The sequence below is a fragment of the Salmo trutta genome, unplaced genomic scaffold, assembly GCF_901001165.1.
Source record: "Salmo trutta unplaced genomic scaffold, fSalTru1.1, whole genome shotgun sequence".
Classification (NCBI taxonomy): domain Eukaryota; kingdom Metazoa; phylum Chordata; class Actinopteri; order Salmoniformes; family Salmonidae; genus Salmo; species Salmo trutta.
The window spans coordinates 864,972-882,724 of record NW_021823216.1 but is presented as its reverse complement, the minus strand read 5'-3'; the positions used below and the strand labels follow the sequence as shown (position 1 = coordinate 882,724).

At 42.6% G+C, this 17,753-nt stretch overlaps 2 protein-coding genes across 5 annotated transcripts in view; both read right to left on the bottom strand.

Moving 5' to 3' along the window:
- Positions 1-1,821, bottom strand: part of LOC115189703 (TBC1 domain family member 15-like) — a 62,048-nt gene extending 60,227 nt beyond the window's left edge. The window contains exons 1-3 of the mRNA XM_029748243.1: positions 1,720-1,821; positions 967-1,065; positions 804-875 (exon numbers count right to left, since the gene is read on the bottom strand). Of these exons, the coding sequence (XP_029604103.1) occupies positions 804-875; positions 967-1,065; positions 1,720-1,743 (195 nt within the window). The 5' untranslated portion in view covers positions 1,744-1,821. The remainder of the gene's footprint in view (positions 1-803; positions 876-966; positions 1,066-1,719) is intronic.
- Positions 1-15,489, bottom strand: part of LOC115189705 (uncharacterized protein RP612) — a 579,758-nt gene extending 564,269 nt beyond the window's left edge. The window contains exons 1-2 of one of the 4 annotated variants that reach the window (XM_029748248.1): positions 15,289-15,487; positions 14,872-15,117 (exon numbers count right to left, since the gene is read on the bottom strand). In XM_029748248.1, the coding sequence (XP_029604108.1) occupies positions 14,872-15,117; positions 15,289-15,423 (381 nt within the window). In that variant the 5' untranslated portion in view covers positions 15,424-15,487. Of the gene's footprint in view, positions 1-14,031; positions 14,589-14,744 lie in introns of those variants that run through there. The other 3 variants (XM_029748249.1, XM_029748247.1, XM_029748246.1) reach the window with 3 other exon arrangements.
- Between the last annotated feature and the right edge of the window lie 2,264 nt (positions 15,490-17,753).

Sequence of the window (17,753 nt, the reverse complement as noted above, 5' to 3'; positions counted from 1 at the left end):
ACTCAGCCCGTACTCTACACAGACCGGAGGCATAACCAATCAGAGCTGCAGTAGGCCTATATAAACTGGGTGGTTCAAGCCCTGAATGCTGATTGGCTGACAGCCGTGGTATATCAGGCCGTATACCACGGGTATGACAAAACATTTAGTTTTACTGTTCTAATTGCGTTGGTATTAGCCCAGTTATAGATAATCCGTAGTCAGCAATAGGGGAGTGATTGCTTCCTACAAGACCATAAAACATGTACATTTCTATACATCTTTGAAAAATGAGTCAGGTAAAGAGCTAATTTTGTCTTAAAGGGGCAGTTTTATTATTTTGAGACAGGCTTGAATAAGCTAAGTATCCAATAGGCAGAGGGGAGTATAATTTCTCTGATTCTCTGTAATAATGTCAGAATAATCATGCATTTTATCTTGTAAAGTGGTTTCTTGCATCAAACAACATTTCCAGTCACCACCTTGTCTGAAGGACAAGTGGATAAAACAGGATCATGTCAAGACCTGCATGTTGTTTTTTCAAAAGTCTCATGGAATGTAGGTCTACATTGAACACCACACATTGGCTGCTACTGTAGGCTGAATGATAGAACAGCTATTTCCATGTTAAACAAATTGCACTGTCTGTATTATCAGCACCAGCCAACAGTTGTGGCCAAGCCAATTAGCAGTGTTACTATATACCAGTAAGATTGCTAAGAGTCTAATCTTGTTAGTATTTTAATATATGTACATGTGTACACTTTTTATGATGACCTGAAACATGGAATATTAAATCTAAAGATATGCAAATAAAGTCTAACCTTGGCAGCACACAGCATGGCAGAGTGGTCAACATCTTCCATGGGTTTATATTCCAGCACTATGTCTCCATCCTGGTAGAAATGAGGAGAACGAATGTTCAGTCTGATCTGTGGACATTATAACAGGAAAGGATACATCTCATTGTGTTGCATATTGACATACCTGGTCCAGGACACGCAGGGATCCTGAAGTGAGAGAATCCTGCTCCTCGCTCCTTTCTGGGTTGGTGTGTATAAAAACTCCATCATGCTCATATAGAACCTGAGAGAGAAAGAGGGAAACACATTCAGAGATGAATACAACTCATGTTATGTTGTTGTTGGAGACTTGGTAAACAAATAGGCCTAATGTACCTAGCTAGCTGGCTAACTTCATCCAAATCAAGTGCCGTTTGCATGTGACAATGTAATGGGATACATTTGCTGTATTGTTTACAATTTTGCTGGCGGCTCTTTGAACATTGACCAATTTCACATTCTGTCACCGTTCTACCTTTTCAGGAATGTGATGTGGCTAGCTAGGTAGCTGGCTCGACCAACTTCCTGACAACTTTTAAACTGTTGTGCATGTTTGTTTTGGTGGTTGCTAGTAACGTTACAAGTTAGCTCAACTTGTCACTATGAAAGTTAACAACACGAGCCTGTTGGTGTTCTGGAAGTCGACAGTTTCACAGTTTTACAAGTAACTTATTATGACCGCAAACCACTTCGACCTGAATCTGCCAACTGGACAGGCAACTTCTACTGGCTAACGTTGGTTGTCAAGTGTCGCCCAGGGCTTTTTCAACTTCTAGCCAACTGATTTCGGTTAAACTATTTACAAAACCTCACAGACAACATGATCCGTTGACAATGCGAACAAAACAAAGTATATAAAACATTTTTTTTAAATGCCAGAAATGTGTTTTCTCAGCACCTTGAATCCCGCTGAAGTCGCCATGTCGCCTGTCTCAGCTGACGACGACGTAGTGGGACAGGTCACGTGTTTCCAGTAGAACACGTAACTAAATACTCACCAATGGGTGTTGCTGAATCCCTTTTTACGTTCTTTTTTATTTCACCTTTATTTAACCAGGTAGGCAAGTTGAGAACAAGTTCTCATTTACAACTGCGACCTGGCCAAGATAAAGCAAAGCAGTTCAACAACATACAACAACACAGAGTTACACATGGAGTAAAACAAACTTACAGTCAATAATACAGTAGGGGAAAAAAGTATATATGATATTTTACACATTCATTGTAAACCAACGACGCAATTAACGAGATCATTGACATAGTTGAGTATATCTCGCATACAACAGCTATTATTAATTGAACTGTTTATTGTTCAAGCTTCCACTTCCGTAAACATCCGCCAGGGAACATTAGCGTTAACAGGGGTGTAGTCATTATCCCGATTCTGTTGCCAAACGTTTCGTAAACAGAACGAAACGGGGAGGGACCTACCTTAATCTGTCACATAGAATCTCTCGCTTTTTTCCAACTGTTTGGACTAATGATTACACCCAGCCGTAAGAAGTGGTGGCACCTTTGGACTTTGTCATAGGATGTTGTTTAACGTTTAATTTAGGGCTATTATTCCAGACAAAGGGTGAAAAGCCCTGTACATATTCAGGCAAATCATCAAATCAAATTGTATTTGTCACATGTACCGAATATAACAGGTGTAGACCTTACAGTGAAATACTTACTTACAAGCCCTTAACAAACAATGAAGTTTTATGAAAAATAAGTGTTAAGAATTACTTACTAAAATAAACTGAAGTAAAAAATAAAAAATTAAAAAAGAAGAAAATAGAAAAATAACAAATAATTAAAGAGCAACAATAAAATAACTGTAGCGAGGCTATACACAGGGGGTACAAGTCAAAGACTGGTGTCATACCTTAAGTGAGCAGGTGATTAAATCAACTCTCTCTCTTCAATTCAAAGGGCTTTATTGGCATGGGAAACATGTTTACATTGCAGAAGCAAGTGAAATAGATAATAATCAAAAGTGAAATAGACAATAATAAACAACAAAAGTTGAAAAGGAATAGAGACATTTCAAATGTCATATTATGGCTATGTGCAGTGTTGTAACGATGTGCAAATAGTTAAAGTACAAAAAGGAAAATAAATAAGCATAAATGTGGGTTGTATTTACAATGGTGTTTGTTCTTCACCGGTTGCCTTTTTCTTGTGGCAACAGGTCACACATCTTGTTGCTGTGATGTCACACTGTGGAACTGTATTTCCACCAATAAATATGGGAGTTTATCAAGATTGGATTGTTTTCAAATTCTTTATGGATCTGTGTAATCTGAGGGAAATATGTGTCTCTAATATGACAATACATTGGGCAGGAGGTTAGGAAGTGCAGCTCAGTTTACACCTCATTTTGTGGGCAGTGTGCACATAGCCAGTCTTCTCTTGAAAGCCAGGTCTGCCTACGGTGGCCTTTCTCAATAGCAAGGCTATGCTCACTGAGTCTGTACATAGTCAAAGCTTTCCTTAAGTTTGGGTCAGTCACAGTGGTCAGGTATTCTCCCACTGTGTACTCTCTGTTTAGGGCCAAATAGTGTTATAGTTTTCTCCGTTTTTTCTTGGTTGATGAGCGGACCCCAGACCTCACAACCATAAAGGGCAATGGGTTCTATAACCGATTCAAGTATTTTTTGCCAGATCCTAATTGGGATGTCAAATTTGATGTTCCTTTTGATGGCATATAAGGTCCTTCTTGCCTTGTCTCTCAGATCGTTCACAGTTTTGTGGAAGTTACCTGTGGTGCTGATGTTTAGGCCGAGGTATGTAGATGGAATTTGTATTTGTGGTCCTGGCGACTGGACCTTTTTTGGAAGACAATTATTTTTGTCTTATTTATGCTGCAATAGTTTATGTGTCAGGGGGCTAGGGTTGGTATGTTATATCTGGAGTATTTTTCCTGTCTTATCCGGTGTCCTGTGTGAATTTAAGCATGCTCTCTCTAATTCTCTCTCTCTTCTTCTCTTTCTTTCTCTTCTTTCTTTCTTTCTTTCTCTCGGAGGACCTGAGCCCTGGGACCCTGCCTCAGGACTACCTGGCCTGATGACTCCTTGCTGTCCCCAGTCCACCTGGTCGTGCTGCTGCTCCAGTTTCAACTGTTCTACCTGCAGCTATGGAACCCTGACCTGTTCACCAGACGTGCTACCTGTCCCAGACCTGCTGCTTTCAACTCTCTAGAGACAGCAGGAGCGGTAGAGATACTCTGAATGATCAGCTATGAAAAGCCAACTGACATTTACTCCTGAGGTGCTGACCTGTTGCACCCTCGACAACCACTGTGATTATTATTATTTGACCCTGCTGGTCATCTTTGAACATTTGAACATCTTGGCCATATTCTGTTATAATCTCCACCTGGCGCAGCCAGAAGAGGACTGGCCACCCCTCATAGCGTGGTTCCTCTCTAGGTTTCTTCCTAGGTTCTGGCCTTTCTAGGGAGTTTTTCCTAGCCACCGTGCTTCTACACCTGCATTGCTTGCTGTTTGGGGTTTTAGGCTGGGTTTCTGTACAGCACTTTGTGACATCAGCTGATGTAAGAAGAGCTTAATAAATACATTTGATTGATTGATTTACTGTCAGGACCCAGGTCTGGCAGAATCTGTGCAGAATATCTAGGTGCTGTTGTAGGCCCTCCTTGGTTGGGGACAGAAACACCAGATCATCATCAAACAGTAGACATTTGATTTCAGATTCTAGTAGGGCGAGGCCGGGTGCTGCACTGTTCTAGTGCCCTCGCCAGTTCATTGATATATATATGTTGAAGAGGGTTGGGATCAAGCTGCATCCCTGTCTCACTCCACGGCCCTGTGGAAAGAAATGGGTGTGTTTTCTGCCAATTTTAACCGCACACTTGTTTGTGTACATGGATTTTATAATGTTGTATGTTTTTCCCCAACACCACTTTCCATAAATGTCCATAGCTGACCATCACGCCAAATTGAGTCAAAAGCTTTTTTGAAATCAACAAAGCATGAGAAGACTTTGCGTTTGTTGTGTTTTGTTTGTCAATAAGGGGGTGCATTGTGAATATGTGGCCTGTCATACGGTAATTTGGTAAAAAGCCAATTTGACATTTGCTCAATACATTGTTTTCACTGAGGAAATGTAGGAGTCTGCTGTTAGTGATAATGCAGAGAGTTTTCCCAAAGTTGCTGTTGACACATATCTCACTGTAGTTATTGGGGTCGGACTTGTCTCCACTTTTGTGGATTTGGGTGATCAGTCCTCGGTTCCAAGTTTTAGGAAAGATGCCAGAGCTGAGGATGATGTTAAAGAGTTTAAGTATAGCCAAGTGAAATTTGTGGTCTGTATAATTTATAATTTCATTTAGGATACCATCAACACCACAGGCCTTTTTGGGTTAGAAGGTTTGTATTTTGTCCTGTAGTTCATTCAATGTAATTGGAGAATTCACAGTGGGTTCTGGTAGTCTTTAATAGCTGACTAAAATGTTCTATTGTTCATGTATGTGTTTTTGCTGTTTGTTCTTTGTTATAAAAAAAGTATTTTTCGAAGTGGTTTACCCATACATCTCCATTTTGGATAGATAACTATTTGTGTTTTCCCATTTTCCCAGAAGTGGTTAGAGTCTATGGATTCTTTAATTACATTGAGCTGATTTCTGACGTGCTGTTCCTTCTTTTTCCGTAGTGTATTTCTGTATTGTTTTAGTGATTCACCATAGTGAAGGCGTAGGCTCAGGTATTCTGGGTCTCTGTGTTTTTGGTTAGATATGTTCCTCAATTCCTTTCTTGGGATTTTGCACTTTTCATCAAACCATTTGTCATTGTTGTTCATTTTCTTAGGTTGTCTGGTTGAAATGTTTCGATTTGATAGTGAAGCTATTTAGGGTTTCTACTGCCAAGTTTACACCTTCGCTATTGCAGTGAAACGTTTTGTCCAGGAAGTTGTCTAAAAGGGATTGAGTTTGTTGTTGATTAATTGCTTTCTGGTAGGTTTCTACACTACTTTCCTTCCATCTATAGCATTTCTTAATAGTATGCCGTTTGTTCAGCTTGGATGCCTCATGATTAAATATTGCTCTGTTCAAGTAGAATGTGATTTTGCTTTGATCTGATAGGGGTGTCAGTGGGTTCTCTCTTTCTCCTCTCTCTTTCTAATGTAGAATTTAGTGCATCTTGTTCTCACTTAATAGCAAATTAAAGCTGGAATTGCTCCATTTACAGACCAGCTCACACATTTACCTCTTCTGGCTCCTGTAAGACCTCTGTCTTCACAGAAGAGAGAGAGAAGCGGGAGAAATAGTGTGTGAGAGAGAGAGAGCGAGAGAGAGAAGGAGAAGGAGTCTCTGGGATGGATGAGGCTAATATTTCAGGAGAGACAGAAGGAGAAGGAGTCTCTGGGATGGATGAGGCTAATATTTCAGGAGAGACAGAAAGAGAAGGAGTCTCTGGGCTGGCCCCTGGATGAGTCTGAAGGGAAGTGTGTATCACTTTCTCATAAACTGTTCAAACTCACCACTCAGTCTGTTCCCACTGGAGGCTATAGCAGTCAGTAATAATGCTCGAAGTTCAAGTACACACACTCCGTGAAGAACTGCTTGGTCTCTGGTTCACTCAACCACAAACATGATGATGACTCCCACAGTTAGACAGAGTATGAGTGCAGTTTGGTATATGACAAAAAATGAATACTCTCTCCATGGTGCCCTCCTACTCACGCACGGACACGCACGAGCACAAATATATACACACACACCGACTAACGTCTTTAAAAACACAGGTCACTGTTTTCATGAGGTTATTGATGTCATTCTGTAAAAAGTGTCAGTGAACTTCTCCAGGAAACGTGGCCATTAGTTTTCCTGGTGTGATGTCACCACCTTGGTCTGTGTTCACGGTTCCCATTAGTTTTCCTGGTGTGATGTCACCACCTTGGTCTGTGTTCACGGTTCCCAGTAGTTTTCCTGGTGTGATGTCACCACCTTGGTCTCTGTTCACGGTTCCCATTAGTTTTCCTGGTGTGATGTCACCACCTTGGTCTGTGTTCACGGTTCCCAGTAGTTTTCCTGGTGTGATGTCACCACCTTGGTCTGTGTTCACGGTTCCCACTAGTTTTCCTGGTGTGATGTCACCACCTTGGTCTCTGTTCACGGTTCCCATTAGTTTTCCTGGTGTGATGTCACCACCTTGGTCTGTGTTCACGGTTCCCAGTAGTTTTCCTGGTGTGATGTCACCACCTTGGTCTGTGTTCACGGTTCCCAGTAGTTTTCCTGGTGTGATGTCACCACCTTGGTCTGTGTTCACGGTTCCCATTAGTTTTCCTGGTGTGATGTCACCACCTTGGTCTGTGTTCACGGTTCCCATTAGTTTTCCTGGTGTGATGTCACCACCTTGGTCTGTGTTCACGGTTCCCAGTAGTTTTCCTGGTGTGATGTCACCACCTTGGTCTGTGTTCACGGTTCCCATTAGTTTTCCTGGTGTGATGTCACCACCTTGGTCTGTGTTCACGGTTCCCATTAGTTTTCCTGGTGTGATGTCACCACCTTGGTCTCTGTTCACGGTTCCCATTAGTTTTCCTGGTGTGATGTCCCCACCTTGGTCTCTGTTCACGGTTCCCATTAGTTTTCCTGGTGTGATGTCACCACCTTGGTCTCTGTTCACGGTTCCCATTAGTTTTCCTGGTGTGATGTCACCACCTTGGTCTCTGTTCACGGTTCCCATTAGTTTTCCTGGTGTGATGTCACCACCTTGGTCTGTGTTCACGGTTCCCATTAGTTTTCCTGGTGTGATGTCACCACCTTGGTCTCTGTTCACGGTTCCCATTAGTTTTCCTGGTGTGATGTCACCACCTTGGTCTGTGTTCACGGTTACCATTAGTTTTCCTGGTGTGATGTCACCACCTTGGTCTGTGTTCACGGTTCCCACTAGTTTTCCTGGTGTGATGTCAACACCTTGGTCTGTGTTCACGGTTACCATTAGTTTTCCTGGTGTGATGTCACCACCTTGGTCTGTGTTCACGGTTACCATTAGTTTTGCTGGTGTGATGTCACCACCTAGTGGTCTTATGTATTATTGGCTTCTAACATGTACAGCAAGAGGAGGATGTATTTTATTGTCATGAATCTTGCCCTAGAGGCAGCCTGCAGAGTGGTCGCTAGCTGGCACAACCACAAAGTCATAAAATATCAATTTTAACCTAACCTTAACCACACTGCTAACCCTAATGACTAATCCCAAACTTAAAAGAAGACCAAAAAGCAAATGTTTGTTTTCATGAATTTTTACAATATAGCCTATTTTTACTTTGCAGCTGGCCCATCGAATGAAAATCACGCAGTTCTGCCTCCAGGGCAAGATTAATGACAATAAACGTCAACCTGCGAGGAGGATGGGCCTCCTCCCGTCTGAGGGAGAATCTCAAACGTCCTCTCTCTCCTCCTCTCCTTCTCAAAACACATTGCGAAAAAGCTAGAGGTTCTTCCCCTCTGATCTTCTCCTCCAATGGGTTTTGAGAAGGAGCCGAGGAGAAGTTAAGTTTCTCCCTGACACTTGTTCCTCTCAAGGTTTCTTCCTTCTAAGGAGATGTTTACTTGTCACTATACTGCTGCTTGCATAGGGATCTAGGCCGGCTTACGGTAAAAGCACTTTGTGACTGATGATATAGAAAGGGATTTATGGATGGAATTTGATTTGTAACCCAATCTCTGTATATATAGGGCTGCCTCTAACCCAATCTCTGTATATATAGGGCTGCCTCTAACCCGATCTCTGTATATATAGGGCTTCCTCTAACCCAATCTCTGTATATATAGGGCTGCCTCTAACCCAATCTCTGTATATATAGGGCTGCCTCTAACCCAATCTCTGTATATATAGGGCTGCCTCTAACCCAATCTCTGTATATATAGGGCTGCCTCTAACCCAATCTCTGTATATATAGGGCTGCCTCTAACCCAATCTCTGTATATATAGGGCTGCCTCTAACCCAATCTCTGTATATATAGGGCTGCCTCTAACCCAATCTCTGTATATATAGGGCTGCCTCTAACCCAATTTCTGTATATATAGGGCTACCTCTAACCCAATCTCTGTATATATAGGGCTGCCTCTAACCCAATCTCTGTATATACAGGGCTTCCTCTAACCCAATCTCTGTATATATAGGGCTGCTTCTAACCCAATCTCTGTATATATAGGGCTGCCTCTAACCCAATCTCTGTATATATAGGGCTGCCTCTAACCCAATCTCTGTATATATAGGGCTGCCTCTAACCCAATCTCTGTATATATAGGGCTTCCTCTAACCCAATCTCTGTATATATAGGGCTGCCTCTAACCCAATCTCTGTATATATAGGGCTGCCTCTAACCCAATCTCTGTATATATAGGGCTGCCTCTAACCCAATCTCTGTATATATAGGGCTGCCTCTAACCCAATCTCTGTATATATAGGGCTTCCTCTAACCCAATCTCTGTATATATAGGGCTGCCTCTAACCCAATCTCTGTATATATATGGCTGCCTCTAACCCAATCTCTGTATATATAGGGCTGTCTCTAACCCAATCTCTGTATATATAGGGCTGCCTCTAACCCAATCTCTGTATATATAGGGCTGCCTCTAACACAATCTCTGTATATATAGGGCTGCCTCTAACCCAATCTCTGTATATATAGGGCTGCCTCTAACCCAATCTCTGTATATATAGGGCTTCCTCTAACCCAATCTCTGTATATATAGGGCTGCCTCTAACCCAATCTCTGTATATATAGGGCTGCCTCTAACCCAATCTCTGTATATATAGGGCTGCCTCTAACCCAATCTCTGTATATATAGGGCTTCCTCTAACCCAATCTCTGTATATATAGGGCTGCCTCTAACCCAATCTCTGTATATATATGGCTGCCTCTAACCCAATCTCTGTATATATAGGGCTGCCTCTAACCCAATCTCTGTATATATAGGGCTGCCTCTAACCCAATCTCTGTATATATAGGGCTGCCTCTAACCCAATCTCTGTATATATAGGGCTGCCTCTAACCCAATCTATGTATATATAGGGCTGCCTCTAACCCAATCTCTGTATATATAGGGCTGCCTCTAACCCAATCTCTGTATATATAGGGCTGCCTCTAACCCAATCTCTGTATATATAGGGCTGCCTCTAACCCAATCTCTGTATATATAGGGCTGCCTCTAACCCAATCTCTGTATATATAGGGCTGCCTCTAACCCAATCTCTGTATACAGAGGGCTGCCTCTAACCCAATCTCTGTATATATAGGGCTGCCTCTAACCCAATCTCTGTATATATAGGGCTGCCTCTAACCCAATCTATGTATATATAGGGCTGCCTCTAACCCAATCTCTGTATACAAAACAAATAGCCCCACCTGCTTTGCGTGTTGTGCCCTCCTCAGCATCTTAAATAAGCATGCCCCACTCAAAACATGTAGAACTTGGAATAGATATAGTCCTTGGTTCACTCCAGACCTGTCTGCCCTTGACCAGCACAAAAACATCCTGTGGCGTTCTGTATTAGCATCGAATAGCCCCCGTGATATGCAACTTTTCAGGGAAGTTAGGAACAAATATACACAGGCAGTTAGAAGAGCTAAGGCTAGCTTTTTCAAACAGAAATTTGCATCCTGTAGTACTAACTCAAACATTTTCTGGGACACTGTAAAGTCCATGGAGAATAAGAGCACCTCCTCCCAGCTGCCCACTGCTCTGAGGCTAGGAAACACTGTTACCACTGCTAAATCCACTATAATTGAGAATTTCAATAAGCATTTCTCTACGGCTGGCCATGCTTTCCACCTGGCTACCCCTACCCCGGTCAACTGCCCGGCACCCTCCACAGCAACCCGCCAAAGCCCCCACCATTTCTCCTTCACCCAAATCCAGATAGCTGATGTTCTGAAAGAGCTGCAAAATTTGGACCCATACAAATCAGCCGGGCTAGACAATCTGGACCCTCTCTTTCTAAAATGATCTGCCGAAATTGTTGCAACCCCTATTACTAGCTTGTTCAACCTCTCTTCCATATCGTCTGAGATTCCCAAAGATTGGAAAGCTGCTGTGGTCATCCCCCTCTTCAAAGGGGGTGACACTCTAGACCCAAACTGTTACAGACCTATATCTATCCTACCCTGTCTTTCTAAGGTCTTCGAAAGCCAAGTTAACAAACAGATTACCGACCATTTCGAATCCCAACGTACCTTCTCCGCTATGCAATCTGTTTTCAGAGCTGGTCATGGGTGCACCTCAGCCACACTCAAGGTCCTAGACGACATCATAACTGCCATCAATAAGAGACATTACTGTGCAGCCGTATTCATCGACCTGGCCAAGGCTTTCGACTCTGTCAATCACCACATTCTTATTGGCAGACTCGACAGCCTTGGTTTCTCAAATGACTGCCTCGCCTGGTTTACCAATTACTTCTCTGATAGAGTTCAGTGTGTCAAATCGGAGGGCCTGTTGTCTGGACCTCTGGCAGTCTCTATGGGTGTGCCACAGGGTTCAATTCTTGGGCCGACTCTCTTCTCTGTATACATCAATGATGTTGCTCTTGCTGCTGGTGATTCTCTGATCCACCTCTACGCAGAGGACACCATTCTGTATACTTCTGGCCCTTCTTTGGACACTGTGTTAACTAACCTCCAGACGAGCTTCAATGCCATACAACTCTCCTTCCATGGCCTCCAATTGCTAGTAAACGCAAGAAAAACTAAATGCATGCTATTCAATCGATCACTGCCCGCACCTACTAACCCGTCCTGCATCACTTCTCTGGACGGCTCTGACTTAGAATACGTGGACAACTACAAATGCCTACGTGTCTGGTTAGACTGTAAACTCTCCTTCCAGACTCACATTAAGCATCTCCAATCCAAAATTAAATCTAGAATCGGCTTCCTATATCGCAACAAAGCACCCTTCACTAATGCTGCCAAACATACCCTCGTAAAACTGACCATCCTACCGATCCTCGATTTCAGGGATGTCATCTATAAAATAGCCTCCAACACTCTACTCAACAAGCTGGATGCAGTCTATCAGAGTGCCATCCGTTTTGTCACCAAAGCCACATACACTACCCACCATTGCGACCTGTACGCTCTCGTTGGTTGGCCCTCGCTTCATACTCGTCGCCAAACCCACTGGCTACAGGTCATCTACAAGTCTCTGCTAGGTAAAGCCCCGCCTTATCTCAGCTCACTGGTCATCATAGCAGCACCCACCCGTAGCACGCGCTCCAGCAGGTATATCTCACTGGTCACCCCCAAAGACAATTCATCCTTTGGCCGTCTTTCCTTCCAGTTCTCTGCTGCCAATGACTGGAACGAACTGAAAAAATCTCTGAAGCTGGAGACTCATATCTCCCTCACTAGCTTTAAGCACCAGCTGTCAGAGCAGCTCACAGATCACTGCACCTGTACATAGCCCATCTGTAAACAGCCCATATATCTACCTACCTCATCCCCATACTGTATTTATTTATTTATCGTGCTCCTTTGCACCCCAGTATCTCTACTTGCACATTCATCTTCTGCACATCTACCATTCCAGTGTTTAATTGCTATATTATAATTACTTCGCCACCATGGCCTATTTATTCCCTTAACTTACCTCATTTGCACTCACTCTATATAGACTTTTTGTTTTATTTTGTTCTACTGTATTATTGACTGTATGTTTTGTTTATTCCATGTGTAACTCTGTGTTGTTGTGTGTCGAACTGCTTTGCTTTATCTTGGCCAGGTCGCAATTGTAAATGAGAACTTGTTCTCAACTAGCCTACCTGTTTAAATAAAGGTGAAATAAATAAAATAAAAATGTTATTTTGTCATTAATACGTGTCACATATCAGTTTGCAAAAAAAAAGATCATTGAGGTAATGAAGCCGCATACAAACGTGGTCTCTTTTTGTTTTGTTGAGTAAAGCAGCTCTAACATGTAGGTGTTTCAGCCCAGCTCAGTGCTTTCTGTTTTGTTGAGTAAAGCAGCTCTAACATGTAGGTGTTTCAGCCCAGCTCAGTGCTTTCTGTTTTGTTGAGTAAAGCAGCTCTAACATGTAGGTGTTTCAGCCCAGCTCAGTGCTTTCTGTTTTGTTGAGTAAAGCAGCTCTAACATGTAGGTGTTTCAGCCCAGCTCAGTGCTTTCTGTTTTGTTGAGTAAAGCAGCTCTAACATGTAGGTGTTTCAGCCCAGCTCAGTAGTTTCTGTTTTGTTGAGTAAAGCAGCTCTAACATGTAGGTGTTTCAGCCCAGCTCAGTGCTTTCTGTTTTGTTGAGTAAAGCAGCTCTAACATGTAGGTGTTTCAGCCCAGCTCAGTGCTTTCTGTTTTGTTGAGTAAAGCAGCTCTAACATGTAGGTGTTTCAGCCCAGCTCAGTGCTTTCTGTTTTGTTGAGTAAAGCAGCTCTAACATGTAGGTGTTTCAGCCCAGCTCAGTGCTTTCTGTTTTCTTGAGTAAGGCAGCTCCAAAATGTAGGTGTTTCAGCCTAGCTCAGTGCTTTCTGTCTAACCCAGGACCTCCACATCCGCCATCTTCACCTCTGGGATCATCTGAGACCAGCCACCTGGACAGCTGATGAAACTGAGAAGTATTTATGTCTGTAAGAAAGCCCTTTTGTGGGGAAAAACTATTTCTGATTGGCTGGGCCTGGCTCCCCATCTGTGCCCCTGCCCAGTCATGTGAAATCCATAGATTAAGGCCTAATGAATTTATTTCAATTGACTGATTTCCTTAAATGAGCAGTAGCTCAGTAAAATAGTTGAAATTGTTGCATGTTGCAGTTCTACTTTTGTTCAGTATATATAAATAAAAACATGTAAGGATCATGTCTGTAACATGTTATGTTTCTTACTACATAATGGATGTTGAAGTCAGATTTATTTCTCAAATTATGTAAATTGCCTTTTTTTCTGTTAGTAATTTTATTTTGAAAAATGTGTGTCATGTTTGGTTTATGATATTAGAAAAGAAGAAGAGGACATCATTATATTATTACTTACCGATAGATGTTCTTTACTTATTGTTTAGTTGAATTGATTTAATATTAGATCAGTTGTTTCTCAATGTACCATCTGGCTTCTAAGAGAGCTCTGGAAGTGAAACCAATACGGTATTACTATAATAATAATATAATAATATAATGATTACCAGTTATTTATGCACTACTTTACCTCCCAGAAAATAAATCATTTAACTGAAATATTATTTAGTCGTTGTCTTTGTTAATTGGAGAAGAACATTTCTTTATTCATTAGACAAAACATGGAGGACACTACCCAACCTCCCATTCTGTCTCATTGATCAAACAAATTATTTATAAAATGATTCAATAGTCAGTTATTGAAAAGAGAATCAGGTCTACACTTTCATTCTTACACAAAGCAGCACAAAGATTGCATCACCCGATCAGTCCGTACAGAAATAACTGAAAAATGCCTCAAGCTTAATATATCCCCCTGGACTGGTTGGTTCTGATTCAGATGCGTTGGGTTAAATGATGAAGACACAATATTGTTTGTTTTTCACCTTGTTAACAATGCTTAGTTCACACAAAAAGTCATAAGCATTTTTTTGTCATATGTCATAAAATCATTAAAAAGCAGTACGATTCAGCTATAGAATTAACTGTTTTCTAAGTGAAGAGCAGAAAGCCAGTAAAGGTGCTGTGGTGATTATTGTCATCAAAGATGTAATAGCCTGCCATCAGACGAGTGTAGACTTCATCTCCTGCATCCAGCTTCAGTGTGACACCATTGGATCCACCATCCTCTGAGTCTGAAACATCATCGGTCACAGTCACCATTAGAAGTCCATTTTTATACAGCGACACTCTTCTCTTCTTGCTGGAGGCTGTAACGGCAGTGTATGCGAAGTAGTATACTCCATTAACCGGTGCTCAGAAGACACCTGTCACCGGACTGTAAGCCTCACCAATATTGTTGAAGACATGTTTGTAGACCAGGATGCCATCATCACTATTTGGTCCTTTGGATTCAGACAGCGAGGCTGAGAAGGCCACCTTCGGTCTCTCTCTGTTCTCTCTCTTCAGTTCCTCCACGGTGGCTCCCATCTCATTCAGTTTGGTGCTCTGTTGAGCCACAATGGCTCTCAGCTCCTGGAGAAGGTCTCTCTGTTCCTCCATGTTGGCTCCCATCTCATTCAGTTTGGTGCTCTGTTGAGCCACAATGGCTCTCAGCTCCTGGAGTAGGACTCTCTGTTCCTCCATGTTGGCTCCCATCTCATTCAGTTTGGTGCTCTGTTGAGCCACAATGGCTCTCAGCTCCTGGAGTAGGACTCTCTGTTCCTCCATGTTGGCTCCCATCTCATTCAGTTTGGTGCTCTGTTGAGCCACAATGGCTCTCAGCTCCTGGAGTAGGTCTCTCTTCAGTTCCTCCATGTTGGCTCCCATCTCATTCAGTTTGGTGCTCTGTTGAGCCACAATGGCTCTCAGCTCCTGGAGTAGGTCTCTCTGTTCCTCCACCTGGCTCTCGCTGACCCTCTGTGTGGTTTCCAGAAAGATTGGCTTCTTGTCATTGTCTCTACTTTGAAAAACCTGCAGCTCAGAGAGACAGCTGCAGAGAACAAACAGCAGAACAACGAAGGTCCTCATCTTTCAGATCAACTCTGGGATCCTTTGGTATCAAACACCTAAACTCAAGAATTCTACACAGATGAATAGTTAACCATTTACTCAGCCATTTATTGTTAATACTTAACTGTCCTTGGATAGGTGCCGATGTTGCATCTTCTGCTGTTTAAGTTCAAAGTTTTTATTTATCCAATGGCAGACAGTAAACACTCTCTGCTGTGTTAACAGAATTCTTTATATTAATAGAATGAAAAGGAACATATGTCATATAAAAAGATATACGATGTAGAGTGCAGAAAGTCAGTTACAGATATGCTCCGGTACTTTGGCAACTAACAAAGTACTTTTTTAAACCTCACGCTTTGGGCTGGATGTGTATAGGGTGTATAGGTCATACATGCTTAATCTATGAGCAGAATTATTTTACCTTAATTAACCATCAAATCCCTAGTTTAAAAGCAACTGTTTTTTTAAAGAAATGTTCTCTATATTTCCCCCAACGTGGGCCAGTCCCCTAGCAATTCAAGTTCTAGCCAATGAGCGTCAGCCTCTTGCATTTGAGTGACAGCTAGCAAGAGGCCTGCCCAGCGTTATCCAGTCAGTGGACACAGCAGAGAGAGAGATCAATGACGTAATGCACATATGCGACGTAGTATGCCATTTCCGGGCTTGTGAGTGGGCTTGTGAGTGCTACTTTCAGAACAACTGGCTAAAAAGTATACAAAAGTACCGGAGTATCTCTTTAAGGTGGTGATTAATGTCATTATAGACATGATGTCCTGACTTCATACTAGTGTATTGTAATGATACAGCCCATTTTTATCTGATCTAAGTCTGTGGATGTGGGACCACATCATTACAGCAATTGCACTCATCATTGAGAACAGACATTCAGGGTCAAATACACTACATGACCAAAAGTATGTGGACACCTGCTCGTCCAACATCTCATTCCAAAATCATGGGCATTAATATGGAGTTGGTCCCCCCATTGTTGCTACAACAGCCTCCACTCTTCTGGGAAGGCTTTCAACTAGATGTTGGAACATTGCTGCGGGGACTTGCTTCCATTTAGCCACAAGATCATTAGTGAGGTCGGGCACTGATGTTGGGTGACCAGGCCTGGCTTGCAGTCGGCGTTCCAATTCATCCCAAAGGTGTTCAATGGGGTTGAGGTCAGGGCTTTGTGCAGGCCAGTCAAGTTCTTACACACCGATGTCAACAAGCCATTTCTGTATGGACCTCGCTTTGTGCATGGGGGCATTGTTATGCTGAAACAGGTTGCCACAAAGTTGGAAGCACAGAATAATCTAGAATGTTATTGTATGCTGTAGAATAAAGATTTCCCTATACTGGAACTAAGGGGCCTAGCCCGAACCATCAAAAACTGCACCAGACCACCAAATTTTACAGTTGGCACTATTCATAGAGGCAAGTAGCGTCCTCCTGGCATCCACCAAACACAGATTCATCCATTGGACTGCCAGATGGTGAAGTGTGATTCATCGCTCCAGAGAACATATTTCAACTGCTCCAGAGTCCAATGGCGGCAAGCTTTACACCACTCAGGTCAACGCTTGGCATTGAGCATGGTGATCTTAGGCTTGTGTCCGGCTACTCGGCCATGGAAACCCATTTCATGAAGCTCCCGACAAACAGTTATTGTCCTGACATTGCTTCCAGAAGCAGTTTGGAACTCGGTGGTGAGTGTTGCAACTGAGGACTGACAATGTTTACGCATTACGCGCTTCAGCGGTTCCATTCTGTGAGCTTGTGTGGCCTACCACTTCACGGCTGAGCCGTTGTTGCTCCTAGACATTTCCTCTTCACAATAACAGCACTTACATTTGACCGGGGCAGCTCTAGCAGGGCATACATTTGACGAACTGACTTGTTGGAAAAGTGACATCCTATGACGGTGCCACGTTGAAAATCACTGAGCTCTTCAGTAAGTCCATTCTACTGCCAATGAGATTGCATGGCTGTGTGCTCGGTGTTATACACCTGTCAGCAACGGGTGGGGCTGAAATAGCCGAATCCACTAATTTTAAGGGGATTCACTATATACAGTCGTGGCCAAAAGTTGAGAATGACACAAATATTAATTTCCACAAAGTTTGCCGCTTCAGTGTCTTTAGATATTTTTGTCAGATGTTACTATGGAATACTGAAATATAACTACAAGCATTTCATAAGTGCCAAAGGCTTTTATCGACAATTACATGAAGTTGATGCAAAGAGTCAATATTTGCAGTGTTGACCCTTCTTTTTCCAGACCTCTGCAATCCGCCCTGGTAATCTGTTAATTAACTTCTGGGCCACATCCTGACTGATGGCAGCCCATTCTTGCA